The 17,858-nt window shown below is 46.3% G+C and overlaps 6 protein-coding genes across 7 annotated transcripts; 2 read left to right on the forward strand and 4 right to left on the reverse strand.

Moving 5' to 3' along the window:
* The first annotated feature begins 1 nt into the window (after window position 1).
* On the forward strand, window positions 2-3,277 carry TERG_00990 (sterol 3-beta-glucosyltransferase). The gene is made up of 2 exons (XM_003238955.2): window positions 2-1,998; window positions 2,061-3,277. Exons 1-2 carry the CDS (start codon window positions 310-312, stop codon window positions 2,346-2,348), a joined length of 1,977 nt encoding a protein of 658 aa, XP_003239003.1. The 5' UTR covers window positions 2-309; the 3' UTR covers window positions 2,349-3,277.
* On the reverse strand, window positions 3,218-4,077 carry TERG_00991 (uncharacterized protein; the record flags this gene model as incomplete). The annotated part of the gene is made up of 4 exons (XM_003238956.1): window positions 3,218-3,340; window positions 3,404-3,637; window positions 3,715-3,964; window positions 4,055-4,077. The coding sequence occupies 4 exons, from the start codon at window positions 4,075-4,077 to the stop codon at window positions 3,218-3,220; spliced, it is 630 nt and encodes a 209-aa protein (XP_003239004.1).
* Window positions 4,078-4,434: 357 nt separating this feature from the next.
* TERG_00992 (uncharacterized protein) lies at window positions 4,435-5,488 on the forward strand (the record flags this gene model as incomplete). The annotated part of the gene is made up of 2 exons (XM_003238957.1): window positions 4,435-4,737; window positions 4,796-5,488. 2 exons carry the CDS (start codon window positions 4,435-4,437, stop codon window positions 5,486-5,488), a joined length of 996 nt encoding a protein of 331 aa, XP_003239005.1.
* A 215-nt stretch (window positions 5,489-5,703) lies between these two features.
* TERG_00993 (uncharacterized protein) lies at window positions 5,704-6,630 on the reverse strand (the record flags this gene model as incomplete). Its single annotated transcript, XM_003238958.2, has 1 exon — window positions 5,704-6,630. One exon carries the CDS (start codon window positions 6,628-6,630, stop codon window positions 5,704-5,706), a length of 927 nt encoding a protein of 308 aa, XP_003239006.2.
* Window positions 6,631-7,441: 811 nt separating this feature from the next.
* On the reverse strand, window positions 7,442-13,203 carry TERG_00994 (uncharacterized protein). 2 transcript variants are annotated; one of them, XM_047747689.1, is made up of 2 exons: window positions 10,799-13,203; window positions 7,442-10,741 (listed from the first exon to the last, which is right to left on the reverse strand). In XM_047747689.1, the coding sequence occupies exon 2, from the start codon at window positions 10,182-10,184 to the stop codon at window positions 7,560-7,562; it is 2,625 nt and encodes an 874-aa protein (XP_047603653.1). In that variant the 5' UTR covers window positions 10,185-10,741; window positions 10,799-13,203; the 3' UTR covers window positions 7,442-7,559. The 2 variants fall into 2 exon arrangements, with proteins under 2 accessions (XP_047603653.1, XP_047605289.1); XM_047749207.1 differs by having other exon boundaries at window positions 7,442-10,418; window positions 10,481-13,203.
* A 429-nt stretch (window positions 13,204-13,632) lies between these two features.
* TERG_00995 (uncharacterized protein) lies at window positions 13,633-15,077 on the reverse strand (the record flags this gene model as incomplete). The annotated part of the gene is made up of 2 exons (XM_003238960.1): window positions 13,633-14,373; window positions 14,439-15,077. 2 exons carry the CDS (start codon window positions 15,075-15,077, stop codon window positions 13,633-13,635), a joined length of 1,380 nt encoding a protein of 459 aa, XP_003239008.1.
* Between the last annotated feature and the right edge of the window lie 2,781 nt (window positions 15,078-17,858).

Consider the following 17,858-nt stretch of genomic DNA (forward strand, 5'->3'; position numbering starts at 1 on the left):
AACGCCAAACGCCGTCCTGGCGGCCGGAACATGTGACTGCAGACATGTGACGCTCTGGCGTTGCTGCTTTGGGATAGCTAGAAGCGCATAACGTCAGAGCCGCAACATTTTTCCGCTCGTCAACCTCAACTTCAACCTCAACTTCGTCTTCGTCTTCAACTTCACTTAGCTTTCGAACAACCCAGCACTACAGCTGCTTCTTCAACCAACATAGCTGACTCTGATATATCTAATACATACACCCTCGTATCCCTCTAACCAACTAGTTACAATTCTATTAATTACCGCAAGCATGGAGACCGTCGTACTATGTGGCCGCTGATACCGCGAGACCTTAAGCGCTCCATAGCCTCCTACTTCCCCAGAAGTATCTCGCTGCCCCCTGTCCCTTCGCCAAACACTGTCTATCGCTCCCTTAGTCCCTTTGTATCCTCCTCCTCTGGCAAGATGTCAAGAGCATTCTGGAGACTCTGCGAACTCCTGGCCCACCAGGGCCAGCAGGAGCTGCCTGCTACTTTCCCGCCAGAGACAGAAGAAGAGCTCCAGCGACTATATGACCAAGTGAGCGGCCGCCAGAGAAGCAGAAGTACAGGAGTCAGTGAAAACGAAGTAGGAGCTACGGCAGAAATGGGCAGCAATAGCGGATCAGGCCTTGCCGATGGCAATGCGAACGACGCCTTTGACACTCAAACTCTCAAATCCTCAATATCCAACCTATCCCAAGATAACTCACCCATGTTTTTCGATGACAACTCGGCATCTATCATCAACTTCAAACCAACAGAACCCCTGCGAATAACCTGCCTTACCATAGGCTCTCGCGGTGACGTTCAGCCTTACATCTCACTCTGCAAGGGCTTGCTAGAAGAAGGACACAAACCCCGGATAGCAACCCACAAGGAGTTTGAAGGCTGGATAAGAGAGCATGGTATCGACTTTGCGCCGATCGATGGCGATCCTGCCGAACTCATGCGAATATGCGTTGACAACGGCATGTTTACATATGCTTTCTTAAAAGAAGCATCTGAAAATTTTCGCGGATGGATAGACGACCTCCTTGCCTCCTCCTGGAAGGGTTGTCAAGACTCTGATGTCCTGATAGAATCACCCAGTGCCATGGCCGGAATTCACGTTGCCGAAGCTTTGGGGATACCATACTTCCGTGCCTTCACTATGCCCTGGACAAAAACAGCAGCTTATCCCCATGCCTTTGCTGTCCCAGACCGCAATCTAGGAGGTACTTACAATAAACTAACTTACGTCGTTTTTGATACCGTATTTTGGAAGGCTATCTCTGGACAAATCAACCGATGGAGAAAGAACCAACTCAATCTCAAACCTACCAGTCTTGACAAGATGCAGCCGGATAAAGTGCCTTTTCTATACAACTTTTCCCCTTCGGTCGTACCCCCTCCCACCGACTATTTAGAATGGGTACGGGTGACTGGCTACTGGTTTTTGGATGCAAAACCTGACTGGACACCACCAGAAGACCTTGTTGCCTTTATTAACAAGGCAAGAGCCGACAAGAAGAAGCTGGTCTACATTGGATTCGGCTCCATAGTCGTCTCTGACCCTGCTGCCATGACAAGAACCGTCATCGATTCTGTCCTGAAGACCGGTGTGCGATGCATTCTGTCCAAAGGCTGGTCCGATAGGCACGGCGACCCAAGGAGTTCACAAGTGGAAGTCGAGCTCCCTCCAGATATCTATAAAATCGACTCTGCGCCCCATGACTGGTTATTTGCCCAGGTTGATGCCGTTGCTCATCACGGTGGAGCTGGTACCACCGGAGCTAGTCTTAGAGCGGGCGTACCTACAATTGTGAAACCTTTCTTCGGAGATCAGTTCTTCTTCGGCATCCGTGTGCAGGATTTAGGTGTCGGTATTTGTATGAAGAAGCTAAATTCTGCTACCTTTACTAGAGCTTTGTGGGAAGCAACCAATAGCCAGCGCATGATAATAAAAGCAAAGCAAATCGGCGAACGGATACGTCAGGTACGCTTTATCCCCAATTGCATATTATTTGTGTATCGAAAATTAACTAACTCGTACCACAGGAAGACGGTGTTGGCAAAGCTATCCAGTCGATATACCGTGATCTTGAATACGCCAAAACCCTTACTTATCTGCGCCGTTCTGCCGCCGGCAGCCCGTCCAATGAAGGAATTGAAGAGGAGAACAATGGAGATTTCCTAGACGGAATCGAAGAATCCTGGACTTTTATCGGCGATGATATCTTTACTAAAGCCCAGAATCCCAGTAGCGACCTTTCCACCATGATGGACGGTGCTGCAGCGGGAACTTTACCGCCTCCAGACGATGACGAAGATGACGTTGCTTGTTAATTTCAGGCAACTAACCACCACAGTACACTCTATCCGATGTACGTTTTTTTTTTTTATATAAACGCATATATTATGATTTATGATGTCCTATTGAAAGGTTGGTAGGGTGTGCCAGGGCTTTTTCTTTCCTTTTCTTTCCTTTCTCTCTTTGTTATGTCTCGTTTGACTCCATACTGTTATGCATATGCTTACCTCATGAGCACCACCATATGCCTGCCATTTAAATTGCGTATTGTTCTTTTTCCGCCGTCCTTTTCATGTCTTATTTCACATCTACACCTTCAGCTACATCTTACGCTTAGTTATGCTGCTTTAATATCTCTCACAATGCAGCCTAAGCACCCTTGTACCTGATGCTTCCTTTTTTCTTGATGCTCTGGTAGCATGTTTTAGATTGGGATTTGGCCAACTTGATCTATTGCGGAGTCAACATATTTGCTTTAATACGTCCTTCACTTCTTGCACATTACCCGTTGGCTTTGCACAGAATTTTGATGCATCCGCCATGTTGATATTCCTACTCGTGGATTCTCTGCATTTCCTCTTCCTTTCATTTAGAGGTGCACTAGAGATTTCATTAGAGAATAATTCAATAGTACAATACTGACTTAATCATCTTATCCCTTCTGGCTAAAGCATGCTCTCTCATTTGACATGTTTATATGACTCCCCTTGTACGATGTCTCAGCTATCAAATAATGTGAATACTACCACCAGTCACTAGAAACTAGAGCAATACATGTTTGTATATATCAAACTTCTACCCTTGCATTATATTCCCACGTTATACTAAATGGGTTAACGGCCATTAGTTGACAGGAAAACAAGCATAGAAAGTGGTGCTTATTTTTTATGATACCCATCTAGATCTAACCGTCTGTCCGTATCCGTCCCGTTTCACCTTTTGATTCCTCTTCCTTACCTTCAGCCTTCTCCCTCCGCCTTTGTACCACATCCCAGTTATACACACGGGCCGTTGCGACTTCAAGAGTCTAGAACCAAACAATTAGTTAAGACACCCGTATTTTCCGTTCAAATAAAAGAGGTAAACTGACCGTAACCTGTTCCCTCAAAAACTCCATATCCTCTTCACAGTTCTTAAAGCTCAATTCTGCCGCCTGTAACTTCTCTTCCAGTAGCTGCTCTGCCTCATCGATAGGATATGCAAGCATGACATTTGCTCCAAGCCATAGAAACACCTCGTCTGTGTCGTCGGGTAATAAAGTCGCATGAGCATACAGCGTATCGTTCATGTCGAATGTAGTTTGAATAGGTTCGTTGGTACCAGCCTGGCAGACATTATTAGCTATCAATGTTAAAGAGACCCTGTACCAAACAGAGCCGTTGGACGTAATCGAGTCCGCACCTCTCGCCGGGACTTTAAAAACCGGACTGTCTCCAGTGTTTTCCTTATGTCTGGAATTTTTTGCTGCAGTCCCTGCGCACGTCTCTGTGTGTTGACCTCCATAAACTGATATTTCGACACCATCTCCTGGAATGACCGTAGGGTGGGCTCAACATCCGCCCTGGTAGTCACGTAGTCGGAAACATTGTCGACGAAGGGAGCGGCGGGGATTCCACGGGGATTCGAGCCCGTCGTAGGGAGTGTTCGCTTTCTGTATAATCCCATCTATCAGCTAATATTCTCACGGTCTCTGTTCTATTCAAGTGGTTGTGAAAAGTGGATGTGGGGGAAGACGGTATACTTGTCTGCTTCTCTCTCTGCCATGGCGATGGGCTTCACGGGTCTTTGGCGCGTAGTTTGACGACACTTGGATATATTTGAGTATCAGCGACTCATAATTCAAAGGTACGCGCGTCTGTGGATACGATATGCTATGGTTGAGAGCAGTGGAAGTTGCGGCAGCACTGTGTCCCCGATTAACACTCAATATTCTGGTGGTGGTGGTGGGAAAATCGCCAAAGAGTGACGTCGTTTTTTGGATCCGTCGAAAAACAACATGGCCATGTCAACAGCTTCGCTCGGAGGACTTGCACTGCTATATATATACATATAGCTGGTATTTCGGGTTTTTAAAAAGGTGTATACAGAATATAGATGAGCCACACCTTTGCTTAAGCCATAATGGTGCTATTGACAGCTACACCAGGCATCGTATCGGCGATCAAAGCTCTTCCCACGACAGCACGCGAGGAGCTTTCTTTAGCTGAAACTCCCAGCTTGAACGATCCTATATCCCATGAGCAGCTAATATCAATTGCACGGAGGCTCTCTTCTAATCCATCGAAATTAACAAATACGAATGAAGAAGATGATGTCGCGGAAACGGTTGATTCTCTGACTTGCGAAGGCAGCAAGTATACATTGAACAGCCTGCTCCGTGGAACGAAGCTCTACATTCCTCCTCCACCTCCGAAACCTGCACCAGTGAGTGACTTCCACATAATATTCTATCTGATTTTGTTGTCTAACAGACCTGCTTTAGAGTCCGGAATACCTTGCCCTGAAAGCGAAGCTGTTGGCAGAAGCAGAACAAAACCAATACAATTCCCTCCTCCATCCTCTCGCCCCATCCGAATCGAAACGTCAACCTGCTGCGATATTTGCTTCTCCCTCGAGTCGGATACACAATGGAACTAAACAGTCCGTTCTTATGGAGAATGACGAATCCGATCCTATCACTCCTTCTCTAGTGCTAAACATTCTCGTCTCTATACTATTTACCGGATTTGCGACTTACTGGGGTCTGTCTAATTTCCGAATACCAAAGCTGTCTACCTTACTGCCTTGGTCAAAACATTCTAGCGTCCGAAGCATCGACCCTCACGCCTATTACTATTATCCTCACGCGCCTTCTTCGCAACCATTTCGGGTGTTCGTCTCTCTATTTGTTGGGATATTGGTTGGTGTTGCTGAAGTGGTGGTTTATGCCTCTTACCTCCGAAAAGTAGCAAAGGCAAAGGCAAAAGAGAAGGCTAAGGTTGAGAAGAAGGTGTTTATTGGGCTGGTTGAAGATCCACCTCATGATAAGAACCAGGTCCCAGCCAAAGTATCTACATCTGTTTCGTTTAAGGATGGTGAGAAAGAGGAGATATGGGGTAAAGGTGTCAACGGTGGAGCTCGAAGGAGAGTTCGTGACAAATGGAGGGAGAAAGAGAGCAGGTTTGAACAGGAATGAAGGTAAGTTATTGTCAAATAGAGCGCGAACACTGCACAAATGAATAGAGTGTTATTTAATATTTTAAACTGTTAGACAGAAGGAAGATTTGAAGCACTACATATTGCCTTGTCTTGCCTTGGTGTTAACATGGGTAATAGTTACCATTTGGATTGCATGCATGTATTATTCAGGGACAAATTCGAGGACGACCAGGCCATATAATCTTGGCTTGATCAAACTCGAACACCGCTGCACTTTCCATGGAAGCCCTCAGACCGAGTAAATACCTTCTGGCCTCTCAACCAGGTCTCCCTTACGATACCCTTCATGGTTTTGCCCTGGTACGGGGAACATTTGTTTCTGAACAGCATGGTGCTTGGTTCAACCACCCATTCTGCCTTGTCATCGAAAATGCACACATCGCCATCAAAGCCGACAGCCAAGGAGCCTTTTAGCTTATCGCATGATACCTGTGCAGCAGTATTGCTGCAGCACCATCGAGCGATCTCCTCTAAGAATGGTCTTCCCCCAGGAGTGGAATCTCCCTTGTATCGCCTTTGTATTTCAGTCCATAGGATGGGAAGCCCAAGACCCACCGATGATATACCTCCCCAAGCTTCCATAAAATTACCGGATTTTACTTCCCCTGTGTTCCCAGGGATATGGCTGGGAAGCATCTTCAAATTAGGCGTACAAGGCGAGTGATCAGATACCACTGTTTTTATAACCCCATCTGAGGAATGGCGAAGTAGCTCGTCCCAAAGCTGGTCTTGATTGGCCTTTCCACGGACTGGAGGACAACATTTGAACCTCGTATCACCATCTTGGATATCTTCGGCAGCTAGAGACAGGTAATGGAAGCATGTTTCTGCAGTTATCTTTGCTCCTTTCCCACGAGCCTCACGCAGCATAGGGATTGATTCGACAGCAGATAAGTGTACAATATGCAAAGGCAAGTCTGGCGCAACGTGAGAGAGTGATAGAATCTCCCGTACTGCGGTGGTCTCAAGCTTGGGAGGTCGGGATGACAGGAAAGTCGAATATGATGTTGGGGCCTTGGATAAACTGCATCCTCCATGTCCCTGACCTTCTGAGTTCCCTGGGCTTTCCATCTCAGCGTGGAACATAAGAACAGTTTTCTCGTCTGCTAGTTCCTCCATTGCAGATTTGATATCTCCTGAGGAAACAGCTGGAAACTCCTCCACCTATCGAAAGTTTTAGCGGCTATTTTTCGACCCTTAAGCATAATTCAAGCGATACATACACCGCTGTCAATCAAAAACCCTTTAAACCCTTTTACATTACTTTTTACCAAGGATTTCAATTCAGGAACGTTGTTCGGCACTAGCCCTCCATAGAAGCCATAGTCAACCCAACATTGGCCCTCCGCCGCTTTAACCTTTTCCTCCAGCCATGGAACTGTCGTTGTTGGGGGGATGGAATTCAACGGCATATCAATGACGGTGGTCACACCACCAAAGGCCGCTGCTTGAGTGCCCGTATAGAATCCTTCCCATTCTGTTCGCCCAGGTTCATTTAGATGCACATGGGCATCGACAAGACCCGGCATAAGAACCCATGGAGAATAATCCTTATACGTGATATTGTGACCTTTAAATTCAGATTCAGGTAGCACAGTCTTGGAAATAGATGTGATTTTGCCTGTTGCAGTTGAAATGACAATAGTAGCTGGCGTAAGTATGCCCGAGATTATTGCCCTTGAAGAGGCCATGACCACTACTTCCTCTGCCTCCCCTGGTTTTTGTGATGGATCCTTAGAATCCATAGTGAACTAATCAGAAAAAAAGACAATACTATGCTTTAAAACAAATTATAACTGATTATCTCTAAAACCCCCTGGAACTGCCTTCATATGAGTACATTCTTTCCACTACAGGATGGGCGTTGATTTATAGATGGTGGGAAGATTAAAGCAAATGCACGTGACACATGGCCCGCAGACGGACAGCGGAGCTCGCCGCCCTTAGAAGTGGAGACAAAAAAGATATAGAATAGATAATTAGTATCTAAACATCGGCTGGTAAATCTAGAAATCTGTGTATAGTAAATTTTAATGAGGATTCGCATTTCACAGCTCGTCCTTGTTCATATCCTCTGGTTCTGTCTTTTCGGCTTCTTTCTGGGTATGATCCGACTCAGTGTCTTTCGCGCCGACTGTTCGTGCCAGCTGTGCAATCTCTTCATCATAAACAGTCCATTCAGGCACTTGTCTTCTTGCCCTGTCGAGCTTTGGTTCCTTGGTCATCGGGTTATTGCAGAGGTCAATCGTTTTGGCGGTCTTGAGAGACTCGTCAGAACACCATGTCTCGCACCAAAGCCAGTCCTGGGGAAGACTCTTGATAGGAATGGAATGCTGCATGTGGTTTGGTAGGTCCTGGTCAAGGTTAGATAGACTCTCTGGATCAGCAGATAGAGATTGGTATTGTCCTCTAAGCCTATCACCAGCGGCGATGGCACGGAAGCGGTTTAGGTCAACAACATATAGCGCAGAAATGTGGTACGGTCGACCGCGCAAGAAACGTTTCCAGTATCCTTGGTTCCAGAACCGGAAGCCTTCGATCTCAGTGCGGGAGTCACACATTGGCGTGAAGCCATATGGAGCTCCCTCCAGATCGAGAGAAACGAGATCGTACATGTCAGTCCGAACAATTTGGTCTGCATCCACGAAAATAACCTTATCTAATGACAAGGGGAAAAGCACATCAAGAAAGAGGATTTTGTAACCCCAAATCTCTCTCTGTTTTTCACGCTGTGGGCGAAGCCAATGTGGCCATTTATATGTAACCATCTCATAAGAAAATCCGTACTTTTCAGCCAAGTGAGGGACAAATGTCTTGAATGAAGGTGAAAGGAATTGCTCAATGAACCAGAATTTGACAGAATGTTTCGTATGCTTCGTCACAGATAGCATCATGATGTTCAGCATTCGCTCATACAAATGGCCACTGGCAACTGAGAAAATGTTAATGTCCGCATGTTTCTCCTTTCGTGTCTTTGATACACCAGAAAAAACACCAGATGCGAAATCAAGCCCCTGAGAGAGAAGATTTTTTGCTGAACCTTGTTTCTTAGATCCATCCTCGAGGACGTCATCCGATTCGTGGCCAGGTTTGCGAGACAAACGAGGAAAAAGGGTCTTTCCTTGGAATGACAGTAACGAGACTTCGTTGTTATCGTCACCAGGCTTAGGGCTGTAACCCATGCCACCAACGCTATCGAGATTGAAAATGTTATCGCTCCTGCCTGGTTTCAATGTTATCTGCCAGTGCCCTGGTTGTGCCTTAAACTGGAAATAACCGAGATTTGCCATGATAATGGTATCAGTAAAATGAGGGTCCCTTTCGGTTCCCAGAAGTAGTTGGACACCCCTCGGAGGCTTGTTCCTGGATATATCGCGGGAATGGCCCTCAATCAAGATATGTTCAAGCTCGTAAATGGCATCAACATTGGTGCCTTCTTTTAGAGAGCTCAACTTGATATTATCTAGATCGTGGACTGAGTCTTTAGGAGCCACAAGCCATGACGGGGGAACATCCATGCCGAGGTTCAATAATGCTTCCTGGGGAACCCCATGGAAAGAAGCACCAGGTCGATTCAGTGAGCCATCGTCGTAGAACGATGGTGCAGGTTCAAGGACATGCCTGTAAAACCTTTTCACTGGTAGTTCCTTAATGGCCTCAAGAGGAGTCAAGAATATCTGTAGAGAGACGCCGTGGAGCTGGGACAAAACTTTCAAGATGGGAATCCACCGCTGAGCAACTTCTGTTGCGGGGTCTAATGTCGCAACAATTTTGATCAAAGGAGCTTCGGACTTTGATACGGTAATTGCTGAATGCTTGGTAACCCAGCTATTGAAAATTTCAGTGCGGATCATCGGGGGCCTTTGGAAAGTTCCTTCTGGGATATCCGAAATTGTCGAGAGTGCTACCATGGATGTGAGTCTTGCAAAGGCAAGGTGATCACGGATTTTATCGGTTTCTTCTAGTGACTCGAGGGCCGATACCACAGGAGTAAGACGCTTGGAACGTTCATACTGCAGTACCAATTCTAGATCCTGAGTGTCCAAGACTGTTGTTTGGTTGAGGGGCCCAATCAATCTTCCATTCAAAATTATATGCATGCCATTCCCGTCCGCTCCTAGCTCAGTTATCACTGGCTGGATAGTTGAGTAAAACCTCTGTGCATCGGTTGAAGTCCTCTCGCTCTTCGTTTCCTTGTCAAGTAAAGCGTCGAGAGCATCTATTTCCAGATCACGTCCGTCATCAAGGAGTTTATGCAGTTCAGTGGACAAGCCTTGCCCATTTTCTGGCATAGAAGGCTTGTGCAGTATCAAAACCTCCACCCCTGGGTTTGCTTTATGGAAAGCAACAACATTAGCTAATTGCTTTGCACCATGTTCATCATCTAGATCGATAACAAGTGCCAGTTGGGCCCATTCCTCTATGCCAGAACCACGCTCCCCTGGTATTCGTGGGATGGTCTCAAAAGCTTCCTTATATTTCGAATAAGCATCGTTTATGCTTTTCAGGGTTATGTCACTGGGGTCGTCGGGGATAATAAATGCGTTGAATTTGGGAGATGCTTCTTCCAGGTAAAAGCTGGGAAGCCAAACATCTTCCTTGTACTCCCCTTCATAGATACGTCGCTGCAAGCCTTGCACATCTTTAAACAACCTGTCGATTAGGAAGTGCATCCATCGCTCGTCACGCTCAATGGGGATAGCGTTGGCATATACAGGAGGATTCTCTCCGTCGAGAGCTAATCTCTTGAGATAGCCTCTAGACTTTTGTATCAAGGCATCGAGTTCAGTAGATTTCAGCACTTCTTCAAACAAGATTACTGACTGATCATCTTTCGGCTCCCTGTCTTTGATAGCTGTTTCAAAATCAACTTTGCTGGGCAAATTGAGCTTCTGAGATGAGTATATCTAAGGTAAGTAAGTTAGCACCTCTGCATATGTGGGGATAACATAGCTTGACAAAGACAAACCCCAGTGAAATAACTAAACACAGACTCCAGTCCGTAAGTTTTATTCAAATAATAAGCAATCTTTGCCTGCTCCTTAGAGAGCTCACTAAGCTGGGTTGGAACCAATCCGAATCTAATAGGGACATTGTTCAGAACAAAAGCTTGTATCTCCTCGACAAAGAGAGTGATGTCCTCCTTATTTGCCAGGTCCAAGGGAACAATGACGTTGTGGACATCACGACGGAGTTCATGGAATTGGCCAGGATACGTTGGTTGCAGAAGCTATATTAATTTATAAGCACGCGGTTCTGAAGGAATTTAGAATAGCTGTCAACTTACTGTGATGATATCGTCTGACCAATCTTCATATCGAGAATCCTTTTCCAGATCATTGAGCCAGATGATAACTCCCCCTCCCTCAATATCATCTCGATAGTCGTACCTCTGGCTTGTGTGTACTTTCTGGGCCATTGCGATGGCTGGATTAGACAAAAGCTTGATGGCTTCTTGTACTTGCAACCCAAGTTCATTAAGCGAGTTCATTAGTTTCCGCTCCTGCCTTAGATGGGCTAGAAGGGAAAAAGCATCGATGTTTTGAGGAGACATTTGAACACCGTTGATCCACATGGTGTTTATACCTGGCTGCAATCCATTTTTCCTATTTTCCTCATATTCAGCGAGGAATTCTGAGGTTGCATTAACGCCAGCAATTGTCTTTGAATGCCTAGGGAAATCATCAGATAATTTGATTAGGGTATCGAATGGGTCATCACTGTCCATGACAAAGCTCGCAGCATTCAATCCAAGGGTTGACACTTCAGATGAAGAAAGAGGTTCAAGGTCAGCAGTAGGGCTGTCAGAGAGTCTGTCAACTGTCAATGTTGGCTTTGAGTCAAGGAGAGCCTCCTTAGAGTCGCCTTTTCCTGAAGCGCGATCATCAATCATGATATAATCGGTACGTTTGAGATAAAGTTCTACTCCATAACCACTAACGAAAAGAGGCTTTGCTGGTCTAGAAGCTGCCGTCGATGGCCGGTAACGGACTCTGTAAGACATCTCACCATCTCTGGCTCTTTTGCTGACTGCCTTGTGGAACTCGCTGAATAAAGGCGAGGTTATATCCGCATATAAAACTAGCGATTGCCGGTTTTCCTCATCTTCGGCTTTTGGAACAGCCAACACACGATCGAAAGGAAGCAGTTTCTCAAGTGACCTAGAAGGAACAGCAGTCAGCAGGGTTTCAAACCATCCCACTATTCTTCTCGCTCGCTTTTCAAACAAATCAACGACTCACGCACTCGTCCCTTCCAGCAATTAAAGGCTGCTGTGCATGCTCTAAAGTAGGTGAACAATACTGAGATCCGTCATAATGCGCCCAAACCTGACACACAGCATCCTGCGCTGCCATCAACGAATTCTTAACGGAGGAGTTATAATATTGGTAATGAGCCTGGATTCTCGGCGCAGTGGATCGAATTGACAATGCAAATTTAAATGATGACAGGGTAACGGGATCCGTGATATGGCCATCTTCGCTAAGCACCTGAATGAATTGTTCGTAGAGGTCTTTCTCGGTGGTGGCATCCACAAATCTACCATCGGCAATGCGATCGAGGAGGGGAAAATAGGATGTCGAATTCTCTTCAGCCGCTGTTTCTCTGGTATTCACATGTCAGTAAGGAAATGGCTAATGGTAGTTAGGTGGCTTACAGGAGTTCCACGAGGTAAGGAGCTGAATTGAATGAAGCGCTCAAGGCAACGTTAACAGACGGACTGGCCTGCGATACATTTGGAAGAAGCGCAAGGCCCACTAAACACAGAGCCAATGGCCGTATGGGCCATGAACTTATGGCTGACATTATTACTGAGTCGTTGGAACCTCAGCCTGTGGGCTTTAAGTCGTATGTTGTGGGATAGGCGTAGGCGGCAGAACTGCTGAAGTAGAGCGCCCGGGAGCTTCAGATTCTATATTTCTCCTGCAAATGCATATTCCAGAAAAAACACAGGGTCACCAAGACTATCTGATAGGGCTCACAAGACGAATTGGCAGTGCCTGTCTGGCGTTGGATATTGTATTAGTTGACTATTGCTGATGTTTCCAGCCTTCTGGCCAGATTTCGTGTTTTATACGCTAGTTGTTAGGTCAACCCACGATGACATCAACGTAAACAAGCAGCGAGTTAACTAATCCATAACTAAGACGAATAAATTATGACAAAGATTAGCATTGAATAATTATATAATTAGAATACAGATACGTGTGGCAGCACCTCATAGATGTATTAATTACTAATGAAGAGCCTTTGGCGATTAACGATTAACAGTAACAGTAACACTTTTTTGATCGATCGCTCAGAAGGTAAACAGAGTACTGTCGGTCAGGGTCAAGCGTACATCCAGTAGTAGAAAGGCAAGAAGAGAAAGACACACAGGGCTGACCAAACATCCAGCTCAAGATAAAGGGCAAAAGAGCAGAGGCTAAGAGAGCCAGAGCCTGAACAGATACAAGAATGGAATCCTCCAATAGGGGCCTATTGCCTGCAAACAATTGTTGTTGGTCGGGTATGGAAATTTGAGAATTTGGTTAACCTGTGGGCCAGCGAAGAGGGTATTTTTGATTGTTGGACCGTTGGTCGGTTGAGGAAGTCAGGTCAAATCAATCGCGAGAGATGGTAGGAAATATTTAAAAACACAAGAACCCTGCAATCTCCGAGCGCCGTTTGTGTGAAAGACAAGGAGAATGAAAACAAAAAGCAAGAAGCCGGTCCTCTTTCCTTCATGGCCTGATAAAGAGAATCGTTCTGAGTCGTTGTGGTGGACACTTGGAAGAGAAGAAGACAGAGAGAGAGAGAGAGAGAGAGAGAGAGAGAGAGAGAGAGGAGGATAGGAAACTGGTGCCAGATAGTAGTCTGGTGGCTTGCGAAATTCGGTGGTTGTAGAATATCTCGGCTGTTGAAAGTCTGCCAGATCGAAAGGAAAAAAGAAACGAAAGGAAAGGATCCATTGTTGTCACGGAAAATTATGTATGCAAATGGGGTATCGTTGAAGTTATCCGGAAAGGTGAAAAAGAAAAAGAGGATGAGTGGCGGAGATATGACACGTAGAGAAATTCGTGAAATTCGTTCAAAAGGGCTGAGAGCTGGTGTACGAAGCAGTAGACTCTCTCCTCATATTCACTCAGCTGCTTGTCTGAGCTTGTGTGCATGTTTTGCTTCCCATTGTTTTCTCTGTTGCTTGAACTTGTCTGGGTCAAAAGTAGGCTCATCACTCAAGGATAGACCACGCATGGTTTCCCTTAGGAGGCCCGACGACTTGATCTTCTTGACGGTGTTTGGTCGTTTAGGTTCCTTGGCTGCATCTCTTAGATCGCCGCGAGATTTTAATTTCTTGATTTCCCGAGCGATTTTTTCTAGAGTAGATCCATTTGTACCCTTAAGCTGCGGGCTTTGAGATGGTGGTGTGGAGGGCTTTGTAAGGTTTTTAGAACTGCTGGAGGAGCTTCCACTTGTCGAGGGGCGCTCAGAAGAGGTGAAGCTAATTCCAGAGTCGACTTTTCGTCCTTTGCGCTGTCCTTCAGAGGCTTCTGCAAAGTGTTGGCAACCGGTGACCTCGGAGCATTCGCTAATCATGCTGTTTGCCAAGTCAAGGTACTTATCAATCATGCATCTAGCAACCGGCCAACCAGTCTTATCCTCTGGCCGTTTATCTTGTTCGATGACATGTTTTAGTACCTGCACACCCTTTTTCTCAAAGGAGCAGATATAGTCATAGAACCGCATTCGATGATCTAGCAGCAGCTTTCCGTTGAGATGTGGAGTTGGTGGTCTGGAATCCAGTGGAGGAAACAGAGTGTTCAACAGGGCAATGCAATTGTATCTGTTAAACGGAGTAAGAAGCATCTCGTTCACTAGCGCCTATAACCTGGTTAGCAGTGTGATAATAAAAAAAACAATGATAATGCATATCAGCCAATACATACCCAATATCGGATGCGGAGATATACTTGAGTGTAGAGGGCAATGACGTTTCTCTCGTTTTCCTGGATTTTGTTAAGCCAGGCCAGGACACCGGGGTACCGTCTAGAGAGCTCCTGTCTCTCGCTTTCGGTTCCAGTAAGGCCCAATCTGTCAAAGGCGTTAACAACTTCTCTCTTGCGGCGGTTTTCCAAGTCTCGGAGATAGTCTAGCGCGGTCAAGGCCTGTGGAAAATCTACCTCCTCTAGTACAGGGGGGAAAGACCGTCGAACGAAAGAGGTGATGAAGCTTGGCGGAAGAGAAGCTGGCTGTGATGGCAGCTGAGCTATCTGGGCCATCATCTGGGCCTTAAATCGAGCAGCGGTATCCGACATGGAAGAGTCGCTAGATCCGTGTTTCTCATGACGCGAAGAGGGTGCAGAACCAGTTGGAGATGGAGTTGTGCCGGCCTTCGAAAAAGCAGAGCCATTCAAAGTGGGAGACACGCTGGATAGATCCGTCATTCGGGGTGAAGAGTTGAGCGTGTACATGGTGCGTAGAGGGATCTCGTAGCTGCCGGGATATGCCAGAAGGTGCTCCAGTATCCACGGCAGAGCCGCACCCTCGCTGCCGCTAGGGGCAGAGCTCGAGTTTTGGCTGTTCATGACGTACATACAGCTTGTAGAGAGGTATAATTATTTGAAGTCGGAGGTCCTTTGCCAGTACAGAGCAATAGAGAGCGAGTGGGAGAGTTTGAGAGAGGGAGAGGATGAGAGAGGAAGTAAATAAGGAGCCACGCGAGCCGAGTTAAAAGAGAGCGTGAACCGGGTTGATCTCCCTGCTGCCGTGAAAGAGATGGCTTGTTTCTGGCGTTTGTCAACAGCAGACAGGCGCGTGCTGTCTCTTGTCTGTCTTGTCTGTATGTATGTATGTATGTGGTGCTGTGCGTGTTGACAGGAAGTTGTTTTTCTTTTTTCGGAGATTGGTGGTGGTTATTTGTTTACTTGATTCGCTTGTGCTCGCTCCAAACCAGTCATCCTCTACTCCATCCAACAACAGCAGCAGCAGCGCCGCAACCCACACGAACCAGGAACCAGGAAGACGAAGGCTGACCGAAGCTTGGAAGACGGCGAGGGAAGATGGTCAATAGCAGAGGTATGTGTGAAAAAGAAATGACAAAAAAAGGTCAGCGGACTACCCGATCAAGGCCGATATCAACTGCTAACAAGGAAGACGACGAGATGAATCCGGCTCGAGATATACGAAGAGAATGAAAGCAACCAGAAAGAGAAAAAGGGAAATGAAAAATCAATAGTCAAACCAGCGACTCCTCTAAATGCCCTTCTCTTTTTCTTTTCTTCTTGCTTCCCTGGACATCAATGACGCGGAAAAGCAGAGCGGAGGAGAGGAGAAAAAGAGAAGGAGAGAGAAAACCACGACGGCAGAAGGGAGACGACAGGCAAGATAAAAGGCGAGTAAACTATGAGATCGAGTCGTCACATTCACTGTCCCACCCCCCGAGACATCTAGATCCACTGCTAATTAACAAGCGCTGTAAGATATATATTATTTTTCTTTTACCTGCAGGACGAAAGGGTACGTGGAGACGACGAAACCCCAGGGCGCCACACTTTACTCCGTACTTAACTATATAGATCGGATCGTCCCTTATTATTTTTCGACAACAAACTTAGCTTTCCCAACGGGCTGGCTCGTTAGTCGAAACATCCTGGGGGAACCATCTGCCTTCAAGAACACCGATGATTCTGAGAGCGCACATCATCTTTTGCCTGCGGATGGAGCGAATGAGGAGTATGGAGTAGTTACGAAGGGCTTCCCTCAGAAAAGGGGAGTGAAGACTTTCAACATGCAGGAACTCGCCCTCATCGTCGCCCTCTGTATGTGGGTTGGAGGATGTATCCTCTTTTTTTTTTTTTTTTTTCTTCCTTACAAGTACGTAAGTACTCTCGCCTCGTCTGCACTACTTTATGTAACTACTTTGTAGGACGTGAGACCTGTTGGAAAAGGTTACTTTCCTTTTCCGCTTTATGCAGTCACTATGCATCTATCCCAGTCTCCGTGGCCGGCCCAGTGCGATTTTTGCAGTTGGTCAGTTTTTTTTTCATTTGCATCCTGAGAGTCCCGTCTTTCCCTTTCCGCTCCATTGACCTCCTTACGTGCTTAAATGGTCAACCCTGAACCCTTGGAGGGTGTTATATTAACACCATGCCAACTTCAACCAAATACGTATACGATATCAGATAAAGCTATCCTTGGAAATTTCAGGACTTGGTCTATACTCAGATATATATTTTAACCGTCATTTTTAAACCTCCATCGGCGGTCCCTGGATCCTCGTCCGTCTGAACCGAGCGAAATATCCCATCATTAAAGTTGGGAAAATCCCAATTTTTCGCGATATTATGGGCCTCTTTTTTGCCCTTATGAGCGACTTACCCCTGGAAGTATGCGTACAAAGTAACATCCCTGACCTGCAGGTCAACCGCGTCTCTGCTGCACACAGTTGTCCGCCCGCAACTCGGTACAACAGAGGTTCGTCGGAAGGAAGGATACTTTTTCCTTCCCTTTGATCAAATTAGCCCGATGGGCTGCTGTGGCTTCACTTTGGCCGTGAGGCTACGGGTGCGAAAAGAATACAAACAGCCATTTCGAGAATTACGCCAGAGCCCACAGCACCTGGCAAACAGCGCCTCGTACCCAACCAGTCACCACAGCCAGAAGCTGTCAGTGGGCATATAAGTATGGACTAATGGTAGGCTCGATCCTGTTGTCCGTCTTGGCGTTTGCGTCTTGCGGGTAGTCCGGTATAGACTGCGAGAGAGGAGGGTTCTCATATCAGATGCGTACGGAGTATCCGTGGACTTCAATTATATTCCGTTATGGCCAGTCACATCGGCCAGGGCTTTCCTGTAGCCTGACAGGCAAGGGTCGCCGCCTAGTTGCAGGTCAACAGGCTCCTCCTCCACCCCATAACGAAGGCGATTCTCAAGATACGAACGAGACCGTCGTGATACCTTCTGCTCATTCCCCCCGTTAAGAAAGATGAGCTCTCAGTTTTTTTTTTTTTTTTTTATTTCCTTATTTTTTCTTTTGCCCTCGTCTTATTTTGTTTTGGCCATGGGAACGGGATTGTAAAGCTCCGCGCCCAATAATACGGTACAACGGGTCCCAAGAAAAGAGTCGAGCAGAGAAAAGAAAGGCGGGCGAAAGAGCTGATTGCGAATCATAGCAGCAGAAGGCCAGAAAAGAAGCGTGGGCTCTGAACTTTAGTTGAAGAAGGAAAAAACAAGATATGGCCAAAAAGAAAAAAAAAAAAAAAAAAAAAAAAAAAAAAAAAAAAAACCCCAAAAATGTGCCAGATCAGATTTGTGACAGGCCATCATCGCCATCTCCACAGCCTCCGTGGCGGCTTGATTTAGTGTCGA

This window comes from Trichophyton rubrum, assembly GCF_000151425.1.
Source record: "Trichophyton rubrum CBS 118892 genomic scaffold supercont2.1, whole genome shotgun sequence".
Taxonomy (NCBI): domain Eukaryota; kingdom Fungi; phylum Ascomycota; class Eurotiomycetes; order Onygenales; family Arthrodermataceae; genus Trichophyton; species Trichophyton rubrum.